Genomic DNA, 22925 nt, shown 5'->3' on the forward strand with positions numbered 1-22925 from the left:
GGATGTGCTTGGTGTGGCTTCATCAGGCTTCTGTGATTTGTGCCTCTTCAATTATCCCAAATAGTGAGCGTAGCAGTATAAGGCTCAGATCTCTCACTCAGATTACTGGAGCTCAGCTATCCTAGAGGATCTGATAGCACTTGGTGATTGCGCGGCCTGTCCTCAGCATATGTCTGCTTTTACGGTTCCAGTTAGAGCCTCACAGTGAACTAAGGTCACTACTGACAGGTTTCGCCCCAGTTTAGGCCTCATATTGGACCAGGGCTAGGATCAGTACACTGACCTAGTCTGTTGTTCTTAATATTTGTACAGGAATAGATATGTGTGCTTGTTTTAGGTCATCTAGGATTACAACATCAACCATTCTAAACCACATACACTTCACCCGGAGAGTTACAGTAGGTGAGTAGTGAGTGAACTCTTGTTCGGGTAACGTCACTCACTTTGTCCTGTCTAAATCCCACATCAATTAGTCATCACATGCCTATCCTTCTTTATCTCACCTCTCTGATCTCCTGCCACTCACCTGCCTCGCCCATCAGAATACCATAAGCTTACAGCCCTCCTCTCTCAAATATTAACATTAAATTACCAATCCATACTTGATACAAACACCCTCCTCATTGTCTGTCTTTGTGCATCTCCACAATAGGCCTCCATTTACTCCACTAGCTGCCTCTGCCGCTTGGGCTAATGGCAGGAGACCTCATTTACATGGCATTAGCGTAATTGATTTGGGGGGCCGGCAGTTAGGCTGGCCATGAAACAATCAGGAGATAATGTTACTTGATGGGCCGATGATGGCCCGATGGCGGCGCTCTACCTGACAGCTTTATTAATTAACGGCTATCCAGTTACACAGGCTTTAGAGTAAATGAATAAGTCAGTCAGAGACGTGGCGCAGCGCCAAGCCGTGGGCATGTAATAGGTGCCACCGGCAAGCAGTGGGGAGGAGGGTAAGAGGGTAAGGAGCATGGTGGAGCATGGCAGAGCTGGCATGCCTGCTGGGTCGGAAGGATCTCTTTACCCATTTCCTGAAAGAGCTCCTGTAACAGGCCTCGCTGGAGTTGGTGCCTGTGTCAAGTGCCAGGCAAATGTTTAGCCTGTGCCACCGACTTGACCGCTGGAACTGAAGATGGATTGTTTGGTCTTAGGAACACTCCGGTCGAACGACTTTGTAATTAATAGCAAAAATAAACACTTGAAATGAGATCCTCGTTTCCAAAATGATACAGTTTAGAGCTGGATGATATATTGTTGATACTGAAATCTTGGTAATGGTGTTACACTATTTATATTTAGTTTATTCTGTAACTTAAAATAACTTAAAACTTAAATTCTGTTAAGTATGTAATTTGAAGTATGCTTCAGACTGTTTTGAATGAACAGCTGAAAGTATATAAAATATAAATACATTAAGTACATTACATATAAATCATATGTTTCCTGCCTGGAAATCACAAGCAGGGTTGGGAGAGTTACTTTAAAAATGTATTCTGTTACAGATTACTGATTACCTGTTAAAAATGTAATTGTAACCTATTCCAAAGAATTACTGTAATGTAATCGGATTACTTTCCATACTTCTGGATTGCTTATATTTTTAAACTTGTATAATTAAATAGATACAAGAGAAAAATAATGTCAACAAGACTTTTTCAACAAGAATTTAACTTAACACAAGGCAAACATGAAAACTGCACTGGTTTTTGAAACAGAATGATAATAGGTCACATAAATATTGACCCCCATGTAAACAATCACTCATCTCATTTTTTGCAAAATGTCCAAATCTAAGTGGAGCAATATATGGAAATATTTCAAACATCAATCAAAGATGATAAATAAAGATGCAAGTTTGCTTTTCAATGTAATCCGGCTGGTAGTCACCCTTTTTTTATAGTGTTCCTCCTGTAATCTGATCACTGTCCTTTTTTCCTTAACTGTAACAGAGTACAGTTACCTTTCTATGCTGATTATGTAATACTGTTACATGTATTCCATTACTACCCAAACCTGATTAAAAGTTATGCATTCTGGTCCTGCTGTTATTTGTGATGACAGCACGTTTTTTTATCACAACAACTGGCATTCCACTGAGCACTGAGTTTTGTAGGACTGTTGTATGAAAGCGGTAGAGCGCTTAAGGTCGTGTGTTATCACAGCCTGCAATCAAGTCACTCCTGTGATCTATTGCTAAGGCAAGATGCACTTTGGTCTAATTTTAAAAGATGCATAGAAGAACAAAACTTTCCAATCTAACAGTGTCACATTAGTAAGACATTATTTAAACATTTTCTTTATTTAGAAATTTAGAACCCCTTTGGTGCTTATAGAAATTGTTTTTAAAAGTGCTTTAAAGAACCATATAAGATATTCTCAATTTAACCAGTTAAAAATAATCTAAGCATTTGAATAGTTACAAAGTTTTTTCCAATAGGCATTCAAAGGGTTTTTAAGTTTGTCATTGTTGTATCAGTAACCATTGCCTTTACTAAAGAACCCTTGAAGAATCCCCTTTTTTAAGGACGTAGAATACAAAAACTCAAGAAGTATGGGTTCACTAACTTTATTAATGCACATCCAATTTTCATCTGATGCTCTGACAACATGATATATTTGGAAAATACTGTGATATCAAATTTCATAGATAATGGCTGCACTAACACCGTTTCCTGATACCTGCTTTCACAAACACTGCCATGGTGGTGACATGTAAGACTTTGACCTGTTACCAAAATGCATGTTCTCTATAAAAACCGGCACTGTTCTAAAGTAGTTAAAGGGATCTACAGTCAGATTGACATAGGATGCCCTTTTGTCATGTAAAAGAAGCCACCTGATCCTGGAAAAAAGACAAAAGAGGAAGAAGCGGGAAAGGGACCCTTACAGATAATCTTCCCCCATCAGATAATTGAGGATGGCCTTGCTCTAGTTTCCTCCTTTGCATAAGTGCCTGATTGCCTTTCAAAAGCTGATCGATCACTGGGAGCCCATGTGTACATGGAGTCTGCCTGACCTGGAGACATTTCAGTGTAGATGTTTTGGACCAATACAAATGGTCCAAAACTACTTGAAATAAAATCTTGTCACATTAACATACATTAAAGTCAAGACCATTTCCCCTATTGAAGTGAACCATTTTGAAAATATGAGAGTTTATTATGACATTTATAAAATTATATATAAATTGAGTCTGACTATCTAACTAACTAACAAACAATTATTTGTAGCAAGTTTCAAATGCAGTAAAATTACCAAAATACTGACATTTTAGTGTAATATCCCAGCGGAGACTAAACGTTCTGCTCTTCCAGAATACATTGTGTTAAGAGACATTGGTTTGAAAAATTAATCAAATCTAATCATCGGTCCAGTGCAGCTAATTTTTTTTTAGTTATCTGCTGATACAGATATAATTTCAATATCATCATGCATAAAACTACATTACTATCATTCATTTAATGTAGGCTTTCATTCAGTCTTCAAAAGATATATATACTCTGTGCTGACAGCCCCTTTACTTCTCATGGTTATAGATTGACCAACTGCTATATTTATACTACATATACTACTATATGTACAAAAAGTACATGAATTAGAAAATCAAAATTACTTGGGCTAAACTCAAGAAAATTATTTTTCTTTGAAGGGCCATTATCCCATATTTTTCCCCTTATGTCCATTTATGCCGTTTGTATGGTTTTATTTACCAATAACAGTATTGATTCATTTTTACATAATTATTTTCCAACCTCTCTTTATTCTGTGTAAATAAACATACTGTTTTTGTCACTGTGCCTTTGAGACTCATATATGTAAGTTCCCTCTGTTCTGATTGGCTGTCGTGTATTGTGCCTCTTTCAAGAAGCAGTCTGGGCTGAAGCACTCCTTATAACTTCAGTGTGAATTGGCAGGGCTGAACTGCTGTAGGCAGAATAGACGGATATATGTAAATGATTTTCTTTTTGTGACATTACAACAAAAATGTATTTATAATACATACACTTTGGTGTGAACGGTATGTTTTGAAACTTCAACAATGGTTACGTACTACATCACACTGTTTCATTACAAAATAGACAGGAAACCCATGGTTTCCCATGATACAGGATCTTTGAAGTGACCATTTTGGAAATACAAGGTTTTTCTAAATCACCCCCGATTTGCTTTTGATTTGATTAACTATGTTAAAATCCAGTTTATAACATGCCGAACTGTTACATGTAAAATATACACAGTGATAACGAACAAAACACAAGTCTCTCATTCTTAAAATAAAAATGCTGTAAATGGTCCTTGGCAGTGATGTCATAGAAGAACCACTTTTGATTCCACAAAGGACCCCTAAACAAGTGCTTATTTGAAAATGAAAACCAATGGATGGTTCTTTAAAAAACCTTTCTTTTTATAAAAGAGATGTGTGAGTAGGAACCACTTTTTTAAAACTGAAAGCATGTCTACATAATGAAAAGGTTTTATAATAATTAAATATTTTTCCTAGAGCAGACCAAAACCATTTAGGAACTTTATTTGTAAAGAGCAGAACCTATAAGGCATTTTCAAAGAAGAAACTGAAGTTAACCATGCAGTTTTCAATTGGTAATCTCTGCTGACAGCGTCTTTTGCAAGGAGAATCTCTGTTGATGGTGTAATTTAGTCCAAGACTGGGTGTAATCTGTGTCAGGGAAGAGGCCACTGGTGATTAAACAGAATTCTTGACCTTGACCCATAGCTAAGACCTCATATAATCATTATTTGGCGGTGTGCCAACGTGATGTGAGCGCTGCGTCCGTCACTGCTGTGTGTCGTGCCCGCCCCTCCCACCAGTCGTTAACTACACTCCAGTTTGGCCAGTCAGCAGCCTCTTACAGCCCTGACACGCTCGCAAACAATCAGAGTCTTTGGGAGCGCTGAAATATGCATGGCTATCCGTGACAGGCAGATAAAGCAGGGCAATTAGCCACGTAATCCTAGAGAACGCAGGCCAATCGCCTGCTCTCTTGCTCGCTCGCTCTCTCTCCCTCTCTCCCTCTCCCTCTCTTTCTCTTCCCCCTCTCTCTGTCTGTCTTCCTCCCTCTGTTGCTGCGCTCCTCTCTTGCTCTCTATTAGTTAAATGTATTTCATGTGTCCGCTCCCCATCAAATCAAGCAACACTTCCTCTAATTGGCTTATGAATTATACAGCAGGGGCCGCATTATAATTTAATCAGTGGTAAACATTGCCGGGGCCGCCTGTAAAGAATCTATCCCTCATTAATTTCTTAATTTGGGGAGATGGAAAAGGAGGGAAAGGAGGAAGAAGAGGTGGGGGGGGGGTGTATACAAAGACCTACTTGGATCACTTCAGCCCAGAGAGGATAGTTAAGAATAATAGGGTCAAAGGGAAGTATCCGCTTCGTCAAGTTGGAGAACATTCACTCAAAATGCACCAACACAACACAAACACATATTCTGACATCAGCACATAGGCATATTTATCATGTATGCTGTTTTGGATCATTTGTAGCAGCCCAGGACTGACAGATGCTTGTTAGCTGCCTTGTTATTTCGTCAGTCGTTTGTTTGAGAATATCAAGCTGTCATGTAAAGCAACATCCAGTGTAAATTGTACATCTCCCCCCACATCAAAACTGGAAAGATACACACCAGTGCAAGCCCTTCTCAGACACCCCCTCACCCAACCCCCTTTTTCTCCCCTACATTGATGAATATTTCATGAAGAAGCATTAATATTAATTCTAATAGCTTTGCAGAGTAGTTATTATTTCCTTTTTTAAGACAAATATTCATTAAAAATTAAGCAATGCCTTCCTTTTTCCTGAATTCCATGATTACACTCTGGCACACAGATGAGTATCAGGCCTCGAAAATGCATCAAACATGCTTTTGTTTCAGTTGAATACAGTGGTCAGTTGAAGCTCGGCGTGGTTAAAGGGATCCTTTGTCCATTCCACGAGGGGCCTACTATTTTACAGCATCCACAAGAGCCAGAAGGACAAAGGCATTTAAATATTTAATCAAACGCAGATCTCAAATCTCCTTCTCTCTCTCTCTCTCTCTCTCTCTCTCTCTCTCTATCTCTCTCTCTCTCTCTCTCTCTCTCTCTCTCTATCTCTCTCTCATTTTCTCTCGTTTTCCTTTCTTTCACCCCTCTAGAGAGGACTACCGCTCGCCACCCAATTTCTGCTGATCTTTTTCACGGCTGAAGCGGTCCAAACAACACGTCCTCGGTGGCTGTAAAAATTGCATGATGTTGTAGATGTTGTCACTGGAGGTTGCGGTTCTCTTGAGGCTTGGGATGTGTTTAAGGTCAGGAGGGATGGGTGTGGGCATGGCCAGCTGATTGGTTCTCGCCCACCTGATCACGCCATTAGGGCCACTTTGTGTCTGGACAGCGTGCAGCCAGAGGGACCCCTGGGTAGAGACCCCAACATTCCTGTGTTAAAGTACCTTCACACTCAGGAGAGCATCGCTTTTTTCCATTATCGGCTCATCATTTATTCAGTCCTGATAAGAGTGCGTCATGATTATTCCATACTTAACACTAAATGCACTTTGCAAAAATAATGGCAGTAATGGATGGATTTGCCTGTGGTTTTTCGCATGACCTCCCATTATTTTAAGCAGCACTAGCATAAAGGCATTGTTGTCTCCGGTTTCTTTGCAGAAGCACCGATAAAGAACTAATATCATTCATGACAGTCAGAAACTCCTATGCGCAAGATCAAGATCAGTGGTTCTTCAGAGTTTTCTGAAAAAATGAAGCTCAAAAAGATGAGTTTCAGATGGAAGATGTGTGCTGATGAAAGCTTCTCTTTTCTTTCAGAGTCTTCTTTTTGGAGATGACTGATGATGTTGCTGTTGAGCGGCTGACTCTCAGGGCCATTGATCCGGTGACTGGAGAAAGGTGAGAAATATCTTCGTTCACGTATTCATGTTCTTTAATTACAGGAATTCTTTTAGAACTCGTTTACTTTGGCTTTTTTTTTAACCCCTCCAGGTATCACTCTCTGTACAAGCCCACCCCAAGTGCGGAAGTGCATGCACGGTTGAGGTATAACCCCTGTGACTCAGAGGCTGAGGTTCAGAGGAGGCTGAAGGAGTACTGGACCCATGCATCTGCCCTACAGGGTTTCTACCCACAGGCTGTGCGAGTCAATGCTGACCAGGATCCACACACTGTGTTTGAGTGCCTGGAGAGCAGGCTGGTCGGCCGTCTTCCCAAAGTACTGCCTGACAGGGCCTAAGAGTGGGATATTTTAGTACATGTTTATAATGTGTTCAAACACATCAGATTCAGATGAAATAGGCTTAATTAATACTCTAGCATTTTTCAGCCTAATCGTCATCTGCTACATCTGTGTAGTGCAGTCGATTACCAAAGATTATAATTTAGATATGTTTTCATGTGCTTGGAAAAGAATAGAAAACTTGTGAGTCAAAAAAGTGAGTCAAAACACACTTATAGTAGGAGCAAATTAGCAATTACTTCAGCCAAAGTTGTTCAAAAGTTGATTCATGTAAGTCCGAGTCTTTGGCGTGCCAGTCCAAGTTGAGTCTCGGGTTTCTGGGGTGCATGTCCAAGTTAAGTCTCAAGTCCTTGGGGTGCAAATCCAAGTTTAATCTCGAGACTCTGGGGTGCAAGTGCGACTCCTGTCTTGGGTATCTGGGGTGTGAGTCTTCATTCTTTAGTGTAAAAGTTTGGATTTACTCTCAGTTTTAGTAGCAGACATTAAATTTTTCAAAATTAAACTTCTAATAAAATCCTGTCAGAGTTGACATGTCTTCAGATAACAAGCTTTTCATTTTAAAAAAAAACCTTCAGTCTGACAGACAGAACCGAACTGCTACACGTAAATGGAGTGTTTAGAGGACAGAGGCAAAAAAAACTTGAAACAGTTTCCATAGTTCATATAGCACGTGAGGTAGCTAGTTAGCTAGCAGCTAATCCATCTGAAACTTTAGTACATTTTAGACCACAGGATTGTGGTCTGTAATCACAGCTTTATGAAGATTAACAGTCTTTCTTGATCCCTTAAAGTGAAACAGGCTGAGTTCTGATTGGCTGCCCTGTATTGCATCTCATAAAAGCACTCAGAGCACTCAGAGCTGAAACACTCCCTAGAACTTTAATAAGAATGGGCGGGGTTGAACTGCTGTGGGCTGAATAGTTGAATATATGCAAAGGCTGTTTTTGCAGTTTGGTTTCTATATATGGACTGTGTCGACTGGGTAGTTATGGTATCTTTTGAAACTTTGACAATGTTTACATATTACTTCAAACTCCTTAATTTAAAAAAAAACCTGTGTGTTTCTTTTCTCAGGCTGAAATTTCACTATTCATAAGTCTCGAGTCATTCGAGGATGAATCCGAGTCGATTCACGAGTCAGTCAACATGTGACTCATGTACAACTTGAGTCTGAGTTGCTGACTCCAGCTCCCATCTTTGACTTCAGCCAATGAGTTTTCTGTCTTTTTACTAAGTACAAGGAAATGTATCAATGTTGTTGTCAGCATTGCTCAACCATATGTAATAGTTACACAAGAAGAGATTAGGTTGAAAAATGATGGAATAAAACCAAAAGCTATAGTGCTACAGACTGTAGCACAGCAGTCTCAGGTAATTAGATAATTCACATTTTACAAGTGCTCCTGATAAATAGATAAACTGATCCTGTTAATAAAAGTTTACGGAAGTTCCAATTTGGTGTTTTAGGTTTGTTTTTCATCTGTGCTGCTTTCACAGAGATTTATATTTACATGCAGCACACATACTTTTATAAATAGAGATACAGTGCCTCATGTATGTAACTCTTCACCCAAGACCTCTAAGGGGCAATTACATGCCTTTGCCCTAAGTTATACTACATATCAAGCAAAAGTGAATTAAACATCCGGCTCCTCTGTAGTTCCTCTGGTCGGTAATCACTCCTGGCTTGTTGACCCCAGCTGATCACAGGGGAGTACAGCGAACCAGCTAATTATACACGTGTTTAATTAATGTCGCAATAAAATGCAGCCTGTCCGGGCCCTTTGTCAGGGGTAGTATTAGTCGCGCTTCGGTAGCCTCATGCTAAGGAGCAAGAGCTGCTCTGATTATTAAGCCCTCTCTCCCCCGTCTCTCTTTCTCTCTCTCTTGTTCTCTCTCTCTTGTTCTTTCTCTCCCGTTCTCTCTCCACTCGCAGAGGTCACTGGATTGGCTCCCAAAGGGAAGGAAAGGAGTTAAGTGCACTGGTTAGAGAGACATGTTTAACAGCCTGGTTTTCAAACTCCCCTCAGATTCTGTGCCATGACAGGCAGACACTGACTTAATTATAGCTGATGAGGTCCAGAATATGAATCTCCTCTGCATACATAAACACAAGGATAAGGGGGTATATTCATTGGGTGAGTTAGTGGCAGAAGTGTGATGTGTTTTTTAATTAGACAGGCATTATGATCTCAGCTCCATCTCAGCACACAGCCTGTTTACTCTCCAAAGAAAGACCAAATTTGTTAGCACATATGTGAATCTTCCCGAATGAGAGGAACATTCTGGGAGAGGGAAAACAGTGTGGAGATTCTGATGAAATGAGCTTAACTAAATGAAGCCAAAAGCTGCGGTACAGATTTTTAGCACAGATGCCTGCAGTAGTTAGATGATTCCAAGTACAACTTCATTTTAATGCATTATCCATGTTTATTCCTTCATATTGTGTAATAAAATGTGTAAAAGGCTTGTCGGTCTCTTTCATTAAGCAGTGACATTTTTATTACTGTTTGTGCAAAATGATGTGAGCTTGTTCAAATATTGCTCCCAAAAGTGATATGAAGTACTTCTTACCTGAGATTAAATGTAATATGGCCTGAGAGTCTAAATACAGTTTAACTGTGTAAAACTACACAGGTTTTGTTGATTTTCTAGGTGAAAATAAGTTAACATGTCTGCACATTTTAATGCATAATTACTGTTTATTTGCTGAATTTAACATATTGGGTAAACACTTAAAATGAAATGTGGTCTGTCCAAACATTTTGGCACATTATGTATATATACAATTCAATATTTGATTTTTTTTTCAATATGTTAAACTGTATTGCGGTATGCAGTACCAGCTCATGAAACTACAAAAAAAAATGGCTTTCAATTTTCAGTGACTTCATCAGTGATAAATATACCATGTAACTTTCTTTAAATTTATGTACAGCAGAAACAAATTAAGTTGCAGGAAAAAGCATTAACATTTTATTTTCTTGCTACAATAAAACTCTTCACTTTTCAGTTAAAGCTCCTGATTACTATTCTTGCAGCATAGTACAAATTCAGTAATCTTGACTATATCAAGAAGTTGATATAAAAAAAAAAGCAGACATCAACAAAGTTCCCAGGCCATTGGAATTAAAGTAATTCTAAAACATCAAAGATCCACTACTATACTACAATACCAGAGTGAGGACAGAATTCTTTTCTGCATGATCTTGACTCTTTTTATGCCAAACCCACCATTTGTTTGTAGTTTTTCATTAATTTGTTTGTTTGTTTTTTCACCAATAAAGGTCTGTTTTTGTCTCATCTTACTTTAAAACCTGGTTCGAGTCAAAGTCCCACTTCTTTTTAGGGCTGCCAATGGCAACCTTAAGTACTAGCCTTAACTCTTTTACTGGCTGAAGCTGCTCAGAATTATAAAAATGTATTATAAAAAGATTTCTTTTAGCAGTTTTATTACAAGTTCAGGTTCTCATAAATGCATAGGCTTTCTTCTGACGTGTCTTCCATAGAGTTTGTTGTCATGGAGGTTGACTGATGGAGACTTGATCCCACAATGCAACGAAGTCCTGCAACTGTCCAACTATGATACTTAGAGAGAAAGTTTTACTCTTGAAACTTCTTCCTCGTTGTGTGTGAGGATAAAATACACTTGCGTTCTCTTCCAAGCAGGTTTATTACAGCTCCACAACTTCTTAACTGTTTCCCAAATAGTGCAGAGAGGTATTTCTAGATGTTAAACAATTTTGTAATAGCCATTGTTTGATTTATGAAGGCAAACAATGTTTTGTTACATTTAATTTGTGATGGATGATTGAGGGTGTTTTGTCTGTAATTGTAATTTTAAACATCAGTGAAACAGATTCAGAGGTGCTTCAGGAAGGTCAAATATGAAGGAAAACGTATTACATGTGTTTGTAATTATAATTGTATTACATGAGTTTTGAGATTTGAAAAAGGATAAAAAAATATTTTTTGTTTAAATTTAAATCTATTTTTTGCATCACTAAGAGGTTAACATTTTCTCAGATTTTCAGTGCAGACATTTTTTCATAGATTTGGCCCATATTTACCAAGACTGTCCATATTTCTAGATATTATTCCATATTGGGATCAGCAATCCTGAAGCTGAGCAAAAGGCCATGCAAACATTGAAACTGTTTTCTATGAAAGCATTTCATTGGAATTTACAGTTGATTTCATATAATGTGCAATTTACAAATTGTAGTTAATTGAACGTATGGTTACAAATAATAATATTATACTAAATCAAAGTTTTAAAATGATAATTAGAGCGTTTTATTTGAATATTTTGTGGACTTTTATTTTGACATGCACACAACCCGGAAAAACTCGTGTGCTGTTTGCAGAAGGAGAGAAACACGTGGGAATTTTCTGAGCTGATGCTGTGGTGAATTTCTCTAGATACGGTAATCAAACAGCTTAATAATGTTATCCGAACTGCAGGTTTATGTGTGCTGTTCTTCCTCTCTAGCAGTTTAAGTACACAGTTGTGTGCGAGGCTGAAGTCGGCTTCCTGTTTGACAGCTACTTGTTCGAAATTCCCCGTTCCACCTTAAATGTTGCAGCAGTTGCGTTCTGTCGCCTCAGACACCAGAATGGAACTCCTGCACCATTTAAGGTGGAACTAGAAAATTCGAATAAGAAGCTGGCAAGTAACAAGCTGACTTTAGCTTCTTCAGCTGCGTTTTTGCGTTGTGACATGTCAGTTTAAATACACTGCTGTAACTTGCTGCTTAACAGTTTGGCCTTTTAAGGTAATTTAATCTAGTTTAATCTCGAGTTCACTCAGTTAAGATCGTTTGTCAGAGTTTAATCTGAAGTTGTTGTTTCACCGTAGTTGGTGTCTCGTTCATTACCATGGCTGAGGGCGTGTTGATGCTCAACATCTCAGATCCTCCACCATCAATCCACCACACCTCCTCTCAGAAACAACACGGCTCACAGCACAGATGGACAGAGGTGAGTTCATCCTATAACCAGACTGTCAAAGTGTCCTGCAGACAAGCATTATTCCACCAGGTGAGGGTGGGCGATGTGGTTAAACATAGCTATGCATCACGATACTTGAAGACACATTCACTGTACACAATATGTATGACGATATTTAGTTTTTCTGGAGTTTGTGAACAAGTTTGAACGGACAAAATGCACCAGTGAAACTGTCACATTTAACAAAAGCCATTAAGTCCTACAATGATGTAAAGCTATAAAAATGTCCGGCACACGTTGGTGATTTCCCTACTCAAACACCTGATTCAAATCAGCACCTGATCATCTGGTATAATAGGTGTATTGGACAAGAGAATCACCAAACTGTGCTGGACACCTGCCCTCCAGTATCACAGTTCTCCACCTCTAGAGGCACTGATCCATGATATACGTATTCCCCACCTCTAGTGCCAAGTTCCTGCTTATCAGTGCAGTTCATACAGCTTGCTGTCTGTTCTTATGATACAGAAAAAGTCTGGGACTGGGAAAAGGAAGGCTTCGTTTGGCAATCCAGAGGACAACTCTGCTAAACAAAGGAAGACAAATACCAGTGATCAAGACCTAGACCCTAAGAATAACACAGCACGTAGACACCAGCCAGCATCCAAATCAACATTAAAACCAAAAGCATCTCCAAAGAAAGGACATGGAGAAGACAAGGGGCATGACAGACCTTTTATCAAGACATCGTCTCTCTTCCGAAACAACCCTGAGATCCCTGAGGTGGTCAGGTCGGTAAATAACCTTCTTAACTTTGTCTTATTTTGAAATGTGTCACTGCCTTTCAGTCAGTTTCTGAATTGTTTCTTATTGGGGGTTAATGTCAAATGAACACTTTTGTCTTGGCTCTTCTTTTAGCCCTGCTGTAACCCAGGTGAAGGAGAAGGTCTTCACTAGTAACTCATTTGAAGAGCTGGACCTGCATCCTCATTTGGTAAGATGGCTACAGTGCTTTCAAGTTTTGTTTTCCTCTTGACATTTTGCAAGTCTGTTTTTGAATTAAAGTGCATTTGACTAGAGCAAGGGAGCACAAGTTCGGTCCTGAAGAGCCACTGTCCAGCATAGTCTTGTAGAGCCACTGTCCAGCATAGACTCAAACGCATCCACTAAACGTGGCGCTGAACAGATGAGTTGAATCAGGTGTGGTTGGGCGGGGGAGTCCTTAAACTGTGCAAGACATCTGCCCTCCAGGATTACAGCTGTGTATCCCTGGACTAGACTGACATTATCTTGTGTACTTCCATGCGTCTGGCTTGCTCCACAGGTGGCGACACTCAATAAGGTGTTCAGTGTGACCAGTATGACCAGGTACAGGCGTAATGTCTACATCATTTAAATCAGTGTGTTAGCATCATGCCAGCTGTGTTTTTGCATTCTCACATTTTGCTGCATGTTTACAGTGTGCAGAAGGAGACCATCCCAGTTCTTATGTCAGGGAAAGATGCTGTTGTTCGGTCCCAAACAGGATCAGGTAATAATCAGATATTACAATTCGCAGAAATACTTTATGTTGATGCTTTAACCCATAAAAGTGGAGAGGTGCTTCCGTTGTGCTATTCCCTTGTAATTACATAATTATATATTTAATGACTGTGGGCTACACTATAAATTATTTTAACATTCTGTATTGGCTTTCATCAAACATGCATCGTAATAAAATATGTCCTCTCCTACTTACAAACACAAATGTGAATTTGATTAAATTTTAGAATCTGCGCTTCCAGATTTTTGAGCAATGAGCAAAATGAGAAATAATTAATTTTGAATTACAACCTGCATTTGTTATTGTTGATGATAGCTATGACTTCTAAGGGTTAAGTACTCATAAGTGATAGTCTAAACTCTAACAGCAGTGTTCTCAAAAATTCATGGTGCAGTAGCAGCTAACGTGTCCTGTCATTGGTTGTTTAGGTAAAACACTGGCTTACGGAATTCCTCTGGTCCAGTCCTTACAAGCTGTACAACCCAAAATAAAGGCAAGTGAGACCTGATTTCTAAGAATGAGCAATTTTTCTTTAAGTACAGTGTTTTGGTGTAGTTTTTGGGCTTCATTTTCTTGCTGCATTAAGAGCAACCGCTCTATTTCTGTTATTATGTATATGGTATTATATAAGTCAGAGACTACCCTTTTGTTTATTTAATTTCCAGTCAAAATGGCCATTCAGTGCAAGTTATTCATTTTTTAGTGTCAGGAAAAAAAGCAGAAAAGATTGATATTGACCAGAAAATCCATTTGGCATTTAATTTATCGACTCTTTACTTTTGTACTCACTACTGCCAGTAACTGTTAACTGTTCATAACTGTTAACTGTTCTATACTTCCAGTCTTCAAACCAATGAGTTATAGCATGTCCTCCCAACATAAACTGTTCCTAAAGGAGTTATTGACATTATGTTCCCCTTCAAAGAAGCACTAACATTCACACAAACAACTACCCAAACTCACCTTAGCTGCCTTTCAGATTTCTTTCTCATGTGCATCTGTAGTGGCTATAGAAGATACAGTGCTGTGAAAAAGTATTTGCCCCCTACCCGATTTCTTTTATTTTTGCTAATACGTCACATTTAAACGTTTCAGATCAACCAGCTAATTTATTATGAGCTAAAGACAACAAACACAAAATGCGGCTTTTAAATGATCATTCTGTTTATTGAAAATAAAGTTTTATTTAAAGCCTGTATCACCCCTGTGAAAAAGTAATTGCCACCTAACCTAATAATTGATTGTGCCACCCTTGGCAGTAACAACTGCAATCAAATGGTTGCGATGCCTTGTGAAGAGTCATTTACATTGTTGTGGAGGAACTGTGGTCCACTTTTCTTTGCAGAATTGTTTTAATTTGGCTGCATTTGAGGGTTTTCATGCATGAACTGCCTGTTTAAGGTCTTGCCACAGCATCTCAATGGAATTCAGTGCCATTCAGAGGTGGACTTGCTAGTGTGCTTCGGATCACTGTCCTGCTGCATAACTCGACTGCGCTTGAGCTTTAGGTCACGAACTGACTGGCAGACAATCTCCTTTGGGATTTTCTGATAGAGAGCAGATATGACAAGTCGTCCAGGTCCTATAGAAGCAAAGCAGCCCCAGACTCATCAGTCCACAGAATATTATCTTAAAACTCATGGGGGTCATCCAGATGTTTTTTGTCAGACAAGCTTTTGTGTTCTTTTTGGTCAGCCATGGTTTGCGCCTAGCAGCTTTCCCATGGATGCCATTTTTGCCCGGTGTCTTATTGTGGAATTGTGTACATTGACCTTAACTGAGGCAAGTGAGATCTGCAGTTCTTTAGATGTTCATTTGGGTTCTTTTGTGACCTCCTGGATGAGTTGTCACTGTTCTCTTGTTGAAATTTTGGTAGGCCAGCCACTTCTGGGAAGGTTCACCACTGTTCCAAGTTTTTTCCACTTGTGGATAATGGCAGCCAACTTCTAAGAGTGAACTTTGGAGGCGTGGAAAAAAAACTACCCCAGATTTTTTTGAAAAACTGAAAGCAAGTCTCATGAAAAGAATGGAAGCTGTAATAAAGCCAATGAGTGGACCCACTAAATATGGAACAGGCTTATATTTAATTGTGGAGGCTTCTGTGTAATTTTCTGTTTAATATGATTTCTGCTTTTTTCTGGCACTAAAATTGAATAACTGGTACTTGTTTTGACTGGAAATTTAAAAAAATGGAAGACTGGTCTCTCATTTTTGCACAGTACTGTAATCACACTGTAGTTTTGTGCCAGGTGTGAGTAGTTTGAATGTTGGATCTCAGTGAGGTGCAGAAAGCTTTGCTTTACTCTTCCTGTCTTGCTCTGTCTGATCATTTCCTCCTACATTTTAGAACAGTCTTAAATTAAAACTGAAAACCTGCTGTTATTCCTCAGTATGGAACAGCATCTGTTTGAGATTCAGATAGATGTTCAGCAGGGATTAGATAGAGACGATGTTGTCACATCAGATGTGTTCTTAAGAAACGTTTCATAGAAATCTACTGAGTGAATTAACAGAGCCGTTAGCTAGGGGATGTGTGCTGTCATACTGTCATTTTGCTATACTGATGGGTCCAGTGGGTGTTCTAGTGTTTTGTCGCTCCTGCTTGATTTAGTGCTCGTTAGATTTTATTTAACACATTTTTTTTATTATTATTTATTTGAACGCTATTTCAGAGATCAGATGGGCCGCTGGCTATAGTGATTGTACCTACGAGAGAGGTATGCAGTAAAAAATTATTTTACATTCTTGTTCCTGCTGTATAAGGATGCTTTGTGTTCATTATGTGATGCCTGATTACTTCTTTGAGCTGTCTGCTTTAACTTCTCATTCCTGTTCTTCCTCAGCTGGCCCAGCAGAGCTTTCAAATCTTCCAGAAGCTTTTAAAGGTAAAATTATATCTGATGACGTAATGATCCCATTACACACTGAAGAGAGTGGCTGTCTTGCTTCTTTTGCATACCATTTCAGGGGCTCACTGTTGCCCTTGAGTTGCTGATGTAGGCCTTCATACTCAAAATACAGTCGTATGCAAAAGTTTGGTCATCTGTGCTTAAATGCTGTTTTGTTATTTTCTATGTGAAATTAATGCACAATTATTGTTTATTTGCTAAATATAAAATATTGAGGAGAAAAAATAAAACAAAAAAATTGCCTATGCAAAAGTTATGGCACATTTTTAGATTTTATGTTTTTCCAATATTTCAAATTGAGCAAAAAAATAAATTTTACACATTTTTGCAATATTTGCAGAAATGTGTTTGTCCTTGTAGATAACATGAGATAAATAAATGAGATAATAAAGCCGTAACTGATCCAAAGGCAGTAAAACACATTTTTAAACCTTTTTAATTTTTTAAAGCACATAAACCAATGTATTTGAGAGTACTGGCTTGATTTCATTTGATTTGTGGTTGTAATGATGACAAACTAAAGCTATAATCTAAACGGCTGCATTATTATTTTCATGTTCCAATCTACATACTAGCACACTAAAAAGTATACAAAAATAGTGCATAGACCAATAGAGGTGCACTCATTCGTGTAGTAGGTGAAGTACAGAAGTGTGTGGTTTGAAACACAGTGTTACATCAGCCAGTGAGACGCGTTCAACAGCTCCAGTGGCTGATTATAGCTTTGCTGTGCTGAACATTAACTTCTCAGAAACAGTTAAACATCTCCAAGCAAAGGTTTGGGGTATTTGTTGATTAAGGATCATTTATTAAGGTAAATAAATATATTTATTGAGGTAAGCTGATGTTAGCTTTATATTTGCCAACTTTCAAAATTTGTTCGTTCAAGGCACCTCAGTATAGTTGCACCATTTAAAGTGGAACGGAAAATTCATGAGAAACTGGTGAATATGAAGTTGACAAGATTACTTTTTATGTGTGAGTTTATTATTTAAGAGCTTTGGCAGCTTTGGTGGGCACTTTTATTAGTTTTTATTAAATGTCACGCACTGGAATGTTCTGAACTCTGGAGATGTGCAGGCTATACAGATCCAGTCCACCAATCTAACAAATCTTCGTCTCTTAGCGTTTGCTTGGTTTTTATTCACTTGCAGGGCTGTAGCTGCAGTAACGGTGATGAGACGAGCTCTATTATAGCACAGTCAGAGTCACAGCTTGCCTTCCAAAATGGCGACGTGGTCTTCCGAATGACTTAAATGAACACTATGACTATCTTAAGTTCAGTTCTCTATAGAGGATTTTTACTTAGAAAATCAACAGAACCTTTGCATACAACTGTATTTGCCTTAACTGTGGAAACCCTTTCACATTCTATTTGTTGTGATTTTAAAAGCTAACAACTGTGGAAAAATGATTGGAGACGGTTTCAAAAATTGCCATCAGGCGATTATTTCATAATTATGACAGGCTTACTATCTGATATCTGACAGCATTTTCTGTTAATATCGGCCCAACACCGATACTCCGTATTAGATTGGTGCCATTTCTAGTGTTGCCAGTTGATTTGATTTTCCCAAACCAGTTTGCCCTGTTTTTATTTGTCTCTGGTTCTCCTCATTTTGCAGCCCTTCACATGGATTGTACCTGGAGTCCTGATGGGAGGAGAAAAGAGAAAATCAGAGAAAGCCAGGCAAGAGCAACATACTGAACCTCTTTTTCAGAAAGAATTCAGCTCTTCAGTATAAGAATGATCAAAATAACTGAATATCCATTTATCCAGTGGAAGATTAGTGTTTTAGTGATCTGAACGTTAACATGGTGAAGTTCGTTGTATTTTTCTGTGATTGTGTTTCAGATTGCGGAAGGGAATAAACATTCTGATCTCCACCCCAGGCAGGCTGGTGGACCACATCAAGAATACTCTTAGTATTGTGTTCAGTGCTGTTCGCTGGCTCGTTCTGGATGAGGCAGACAGGTCTGTGTGTGATAGAGTGACAGTATCTCATTTATGATTTATGTATGTATGTTTTATTTTAGAGGTAACAGTTCCTGGAAGCATCTGTTCTTTGGTTTTCATAGGACTCTGGACATGGGTTTTGAGAAGGATCTGACTGTAATACTGAATGCACTGAATGCTGCTGGACCTGCTAGGCAGAACGTGCTGCTGTCTGCCACTCTCACTGAGGGTAAGCCTGGCCGTTAGAAGCAGGAGTTGAGGATCAGAGTTCTCTCTGTCAAACTGCCTCACTGTCAAGCACCTTTAAACCTGTTCTTCCCTGTCACTGTAGTAGAATGGACATCTGCCTTCACCTTTAGTTTCTTAGCTAATAACACAGCTAACCTTTGAGATTTTTAGAGTAAAAGTCAACTAATCTTAAAATTTGCTTGCACTAGAGATTTCACAATCCAGTTTTTTGGACCCCAGAAGTCATGTTGAGTATTGGCCGATTACGATCATGCATCCCAGCGGGCTGCAGTGGTAGTGCAAGGGGGCCACGGCAGTAATTGCTATAATAGACGTTTTTTATTTTATTTATATACAATTTCACAGTACATAGACATTTAACCAAAAGAAATTTTAAATATGACATTTTTTGCAAAAAATAGAACATCTTATTTAGGTCAACCTCATTTATTAGTCTGGCAAAATGCTAGCTATGGTTAGATTTTCAGTGCAAAGCAAAACGTTTCTCTTTCCATTTGTATAAAATTCACCCATCCTGGATAAATAGTCACAGACAGAGTCTTTCAAAAAGAAAGATCCTGAGGCTGGACCACCTACAAATGAAACAGCCACCTTATCTGAGACTGAGAAGAACGAAAATGAAGCTTAAGGGAAAATACCTGAGTGAGTGATGAGCCTTATTGTGCTACAAAAACAAACATACAGGCAGAATGTCTTCAGGTGACAAAGATCTCCTATGCTCCTCACAAAACAAGCAGATGATGACACTGAATGGGCTTCTTTTGAATTTAGAAAAGTAAAAAGAGCACAGAGAGTTTCACCACCTCATTCAGGAGTGGGAACTTTATGAGAGCTTTCAGATACAGCTCTATAACTCAGTTTGAGCTCAGTTTATCTGTGTTTGGAGATGCTAACAGCATCTGTGAAGAAGCAGAAGGCAAATGAATCGTCTGATTTTGGTCAAAAAGTTGCTGGGATACTTCTGCTCTATCAGCTTGGCTGTTGTCAAGCCAACAGCAGAGATGACTGATTGGTCAGTAAGTTTAGGTTGCTTTCAAAAAGTTTGCAAAAATCTAACAGAGCATGAGTAAAATAATGTTGGTTGTGTGTTTGGTTTGCAGGATATTATCAGTTCTACACACTCAGATTAATTTACTGTTGTCCAAGAAAGCTACACGAATAAATTGCTTTCAGTGTGTAAAGGCCTTTAGGCAACTGCCGCTCTGTGCTGTAGCTCAGACGTCTTTTTAAATTAAGCTTTGAAGCCAAACAGATGAAGCCGTCAATTGGAAGCTGAACAGAAAGAGACGTCCTTTCGCAACTTTCATTTCTGTCATCTAGCACTTGGTTGTCAAACATACATACATACATGTCTGATTCCTGGCCATGTGGCCTTAATGAGAACACTCAGATCAGTGGCTTTTTTTTCACTGCGCAGGTGCCATTGTTCAGCGTTAACCTGACAGCAGTGCCTAACTTGAAGTTAGAGCCAGTAAATGTTACAAAAGCAATGCATCGGACCCTTTTTCGGCTTCATCTTGTTCTAATAATGAACAGCTAAGAGCTGCTCGGACTAATTATCATCAAAACAAGGGCTTGTTCTTCTGCTTAGTTTGTTTGTTGTTTATGAGTTAGGGCATCCCTTGTTTGCATTTTAATTGGAGACTTTCATTCTGCCATGCAGAATATTTTTATTACACATTTAAGTGTAGCCAGCTACTGTTAAACATGGCAATTAGGTTTTTAAGTGATGTATTCAATTTGAAATTTAAAGTTTGTTTTACTTTGTTTTAAGTTTTTATGATGAACTCACACACCACCTTCATCTTCAGTACTCTGTATTGAAACTTTACCAGAAACACTGATATGTGTGAACAGTTTTCTACATTAAATAGGGCTGTATTATACTCACTAGCTGTGGTCTGAATATAATTTGCAGAGAATGTGCAGTTTTAGTTTTAATTCTCTTGGAAAATTGAAGAAAAACATGTGATTGCAAAAATTAAGAAATAAATGACTTCCTTTAGTCAAATGACAATCTTTAGTCAGTCAAGAATGTTTGTTGACTTGAAGGGCACAACCCTGATCTTCACACTGTTGAAACCTTTCCTCACTGATCCTTTTTTTCTTCTCCAGGGCTGTCGCGGTTAGCCAGCATTAGTATGACTGACCCAGTGTACATCCAGGTCTCAGATGTGGATGGGAGTTTGAAGGCAGCAGAGCCCTCTCCCCAAACTGCCATACAATCTTCTGCTCCCCAGCCTGACCTGACCGACAGCTACGCTATTCCTGACAAGCTACAGCAGCATGTGGTGGTGGTGCCCAGTAAACTGCGCCTAGTCTGCCTCGCTGCATTTATACTGGCCAAGTGTAAGGTAATTACCAAAATGACCCCTCAGGAATTTAGTGGTAATCAGTATTGATCCTGCTGATTTCCAGATGTCATGTAGATTTGCTGTGGGGTCCAGTGTTTTTATATTGTGTAGTCTACCTAAAAATATGGGTGAGACATGAACAGCAGGTGTGACCTCAAATAGTCTGTGGAATGATGCAAGTGGGAGCCTTTTTTGGAAGCAAGTTAACAGGTCCAAGTATGCGAGAGATGAATGTGTCCATTGCTTATAATGTAGACCATGAAAAATTCAGTTCTTTAATGGACACAATAAAGAGGTAAAAGTTTGGAGGCAAGGTTTTTAACTTCTCTCATGGTTCTTGTCAGTTTGAGAAAAGTCAGAAGCTCATCGTCTTCGTGTCCAGCTGTGAAGCAGTGGAGTTCCTGGTCACGCTCCTCTCTACTGTTTTGTGTGGCAAACCCAGCACCACATCCAAACACCAGCCACCAGTCAACTTCCTCCGGCTCCATGGCAACATGCAACAAGAGGTGAGATGTCTTATGTCTACAAATGTGCAGCACGCGAGCTGTCTTACTAGAGCTGTACAGACAGAATCTCATGTTAAATCTTTCATGTTAAAACTAAGGATAGATGGATTGTTTGCTGGCCAGAACACTCTTAGGGTGCTTTCACACCTACTTTGTTTGGTAGCAAAAAAAGCAGGTGTGAAAGGTGGCTCGGGCCACGCTCTGAACCAAAGGACCAGAATTTGGTCCGACCAAAAGAGGTGGTCTCGATCTGGCCCAAACTGATCCATAGTTTGGTTAATTTGCGGTGTGAAAACTTTTTTGGATGGTTTGGACTTTTGGACCAATTACAGGAAGTTAAGGCAGGCTACTGGCACTCATTAAACAATAGAAAAAGAAAAAGAACAGGGAGAGAAGTAAAAATGAGCGGCGGTAGCACACGGAGAGAAGGGATGAAACATTTAACTGTAATTTGGTCTGACGAGAAAGTCAAAAGTCAACTTCAAAAATAACATAAAAATGGCGAAACTTTATTTTGTAAAAAGATGAGAGGGAGAGAGGTTGTGATAGGATGGGAGAGCAGTCCCCTCTGAAAATAAAGAAACTGCAGCAGCAGTATATAAAGATAGTATACTGGCAATAAAATTAATCCATTCATTCATTTTTCTCCATTCAAACGGAAAAGGCTACTCATCGAACTGTCAACACGCCAACGTCAGACTTGCGCTCTTCCACACACCAGTCAGTGTCAAGTTTAGGAAGACTTCAGCCCACGTATGTGATGATGACAGGACCTAGGTTTGTCTTGCACAGTTCTTTAGTACACTCGCAAAATTGCGATGTGAAACAAAAACTTACCGGATCAAATGTATCCAGTGTAGCATGAGCCTTGGTCTGGACTTTCAGGTGTGAAAACACCTTATTTATTCTCACAGGTGAATGCAGTGGAGAGCATAACAGCTAGCAATCTAGAGCAGCAGGAAAACCATTTGAACCGCACCAGGTGATTAAAACTGACATTAGCGCACAAAGCTGGAGACTTTCTCATTCGATAGTTTCTTATTCAAATGTTTTGTTTCACCTTAAATGGTGCAGGTGTCGGAGTATAATTGCTGCACCGTTTAAGGTGGAACAAAAAGCTGTCAAATAGATAAACTGACTTCAGCCTAGTTATTATTGCCTCAAATTAGAGCTCTAGAACAGGCCGGTAGGAATGGAGTCTTGAC

At 39.1% G+C, this 22925-nt stretch overlaps 2 protein-coding genes across 3 annotated transcripts in view; both read left to right on the forward strand.

The window, feature by feature from the left end:
• ak8 (adenylate kinase 8) overlaps positions 1–9643 on the forward strand; it is a 36627-nt gene extending 26984 nt beyond the window's left edge. The window contains exons 13-14 of the mRNA XM_036598199.1: positions 6829–6909; positions 7003–9643. Coding sequence (XP_036454092.1) covers positions 6829–6909; positions 7003–7249 — 328 coding nt within the window. The 3' untranslated portion in view covers positions 7250–9643. The remainder of the gene's footprint in view (positions 1–6828; positions 6910–7002) is intronic.
• A 1958-nt stretch (positions 9644–11601) lies between these two features.
• Positions 11602–22925, forward strand: part of ddx31 (DEAD (Asp-Glu-Ala-Asp) box polypeptide 31) — a 35673-nt gene continuing 24349 nt past the window's right edge. Inside the window, exons 1-14 of one of the 2 annotated variants that reach the window (XM_036598536.1) lie at positions 11602–11679; positions 12111–12232; positions 12731–12993; positions 13121–13196; positions 13527–13570; positions 13663–13733; positions 14174–14238; positions 16418–16462; positions 16589–16630; positions 18280–18344; positions 18510–18629; positions 18734–18840; positions 20976–21214; positions 21559–21720. In XM_036598536.1, the coding sequence (XP_036454429.1) occupies positions 12131–12232; positions 12731–12993; positions 13121–13196; positions 13527–13570; positions 13663–13733; positions 14174–14238; positions 16418–16462; positions 16589–16630; positions 18280–18344; positions 18510–18629; positions 18734–18840; positions 20976–21214; positions 21559–21720 (1401 nt within the window). In that variant the 5' untranslated portion in view covers positions 11602–11679; positions 12111–12130. The remainder of the gene's footprint in view (positions 11680–12110; positions 12233–12730; positions 12994–13120; positions 13197–13526; positions 13571–13662; positions 13734–14173; positions 14239–16417; positions 16463–16588; positions 16631–18279; positions 18345–18509; positions 18630–18733; positions 18841–20975; positions 21215–21558; positions 21721–22925) is intronic. The other variant, XM_036598538.1, reaches the window with a different exon arrangement.

The sequence above is a fragment of the Colossoma macropomum genome, unplaced genomic scaffold (genome assembly GCF_904425465.1).
Source record: "Colossoma macropomum unplaced genomic scaffold, Colossoma_macropomum, whole genome shotgun sequence".
NCBI lineage: Eukaryota > Metazoa > Chordata > Actinopteri > Characiformes > Serrasalmidae > Colossoma > Colossoma macropomum.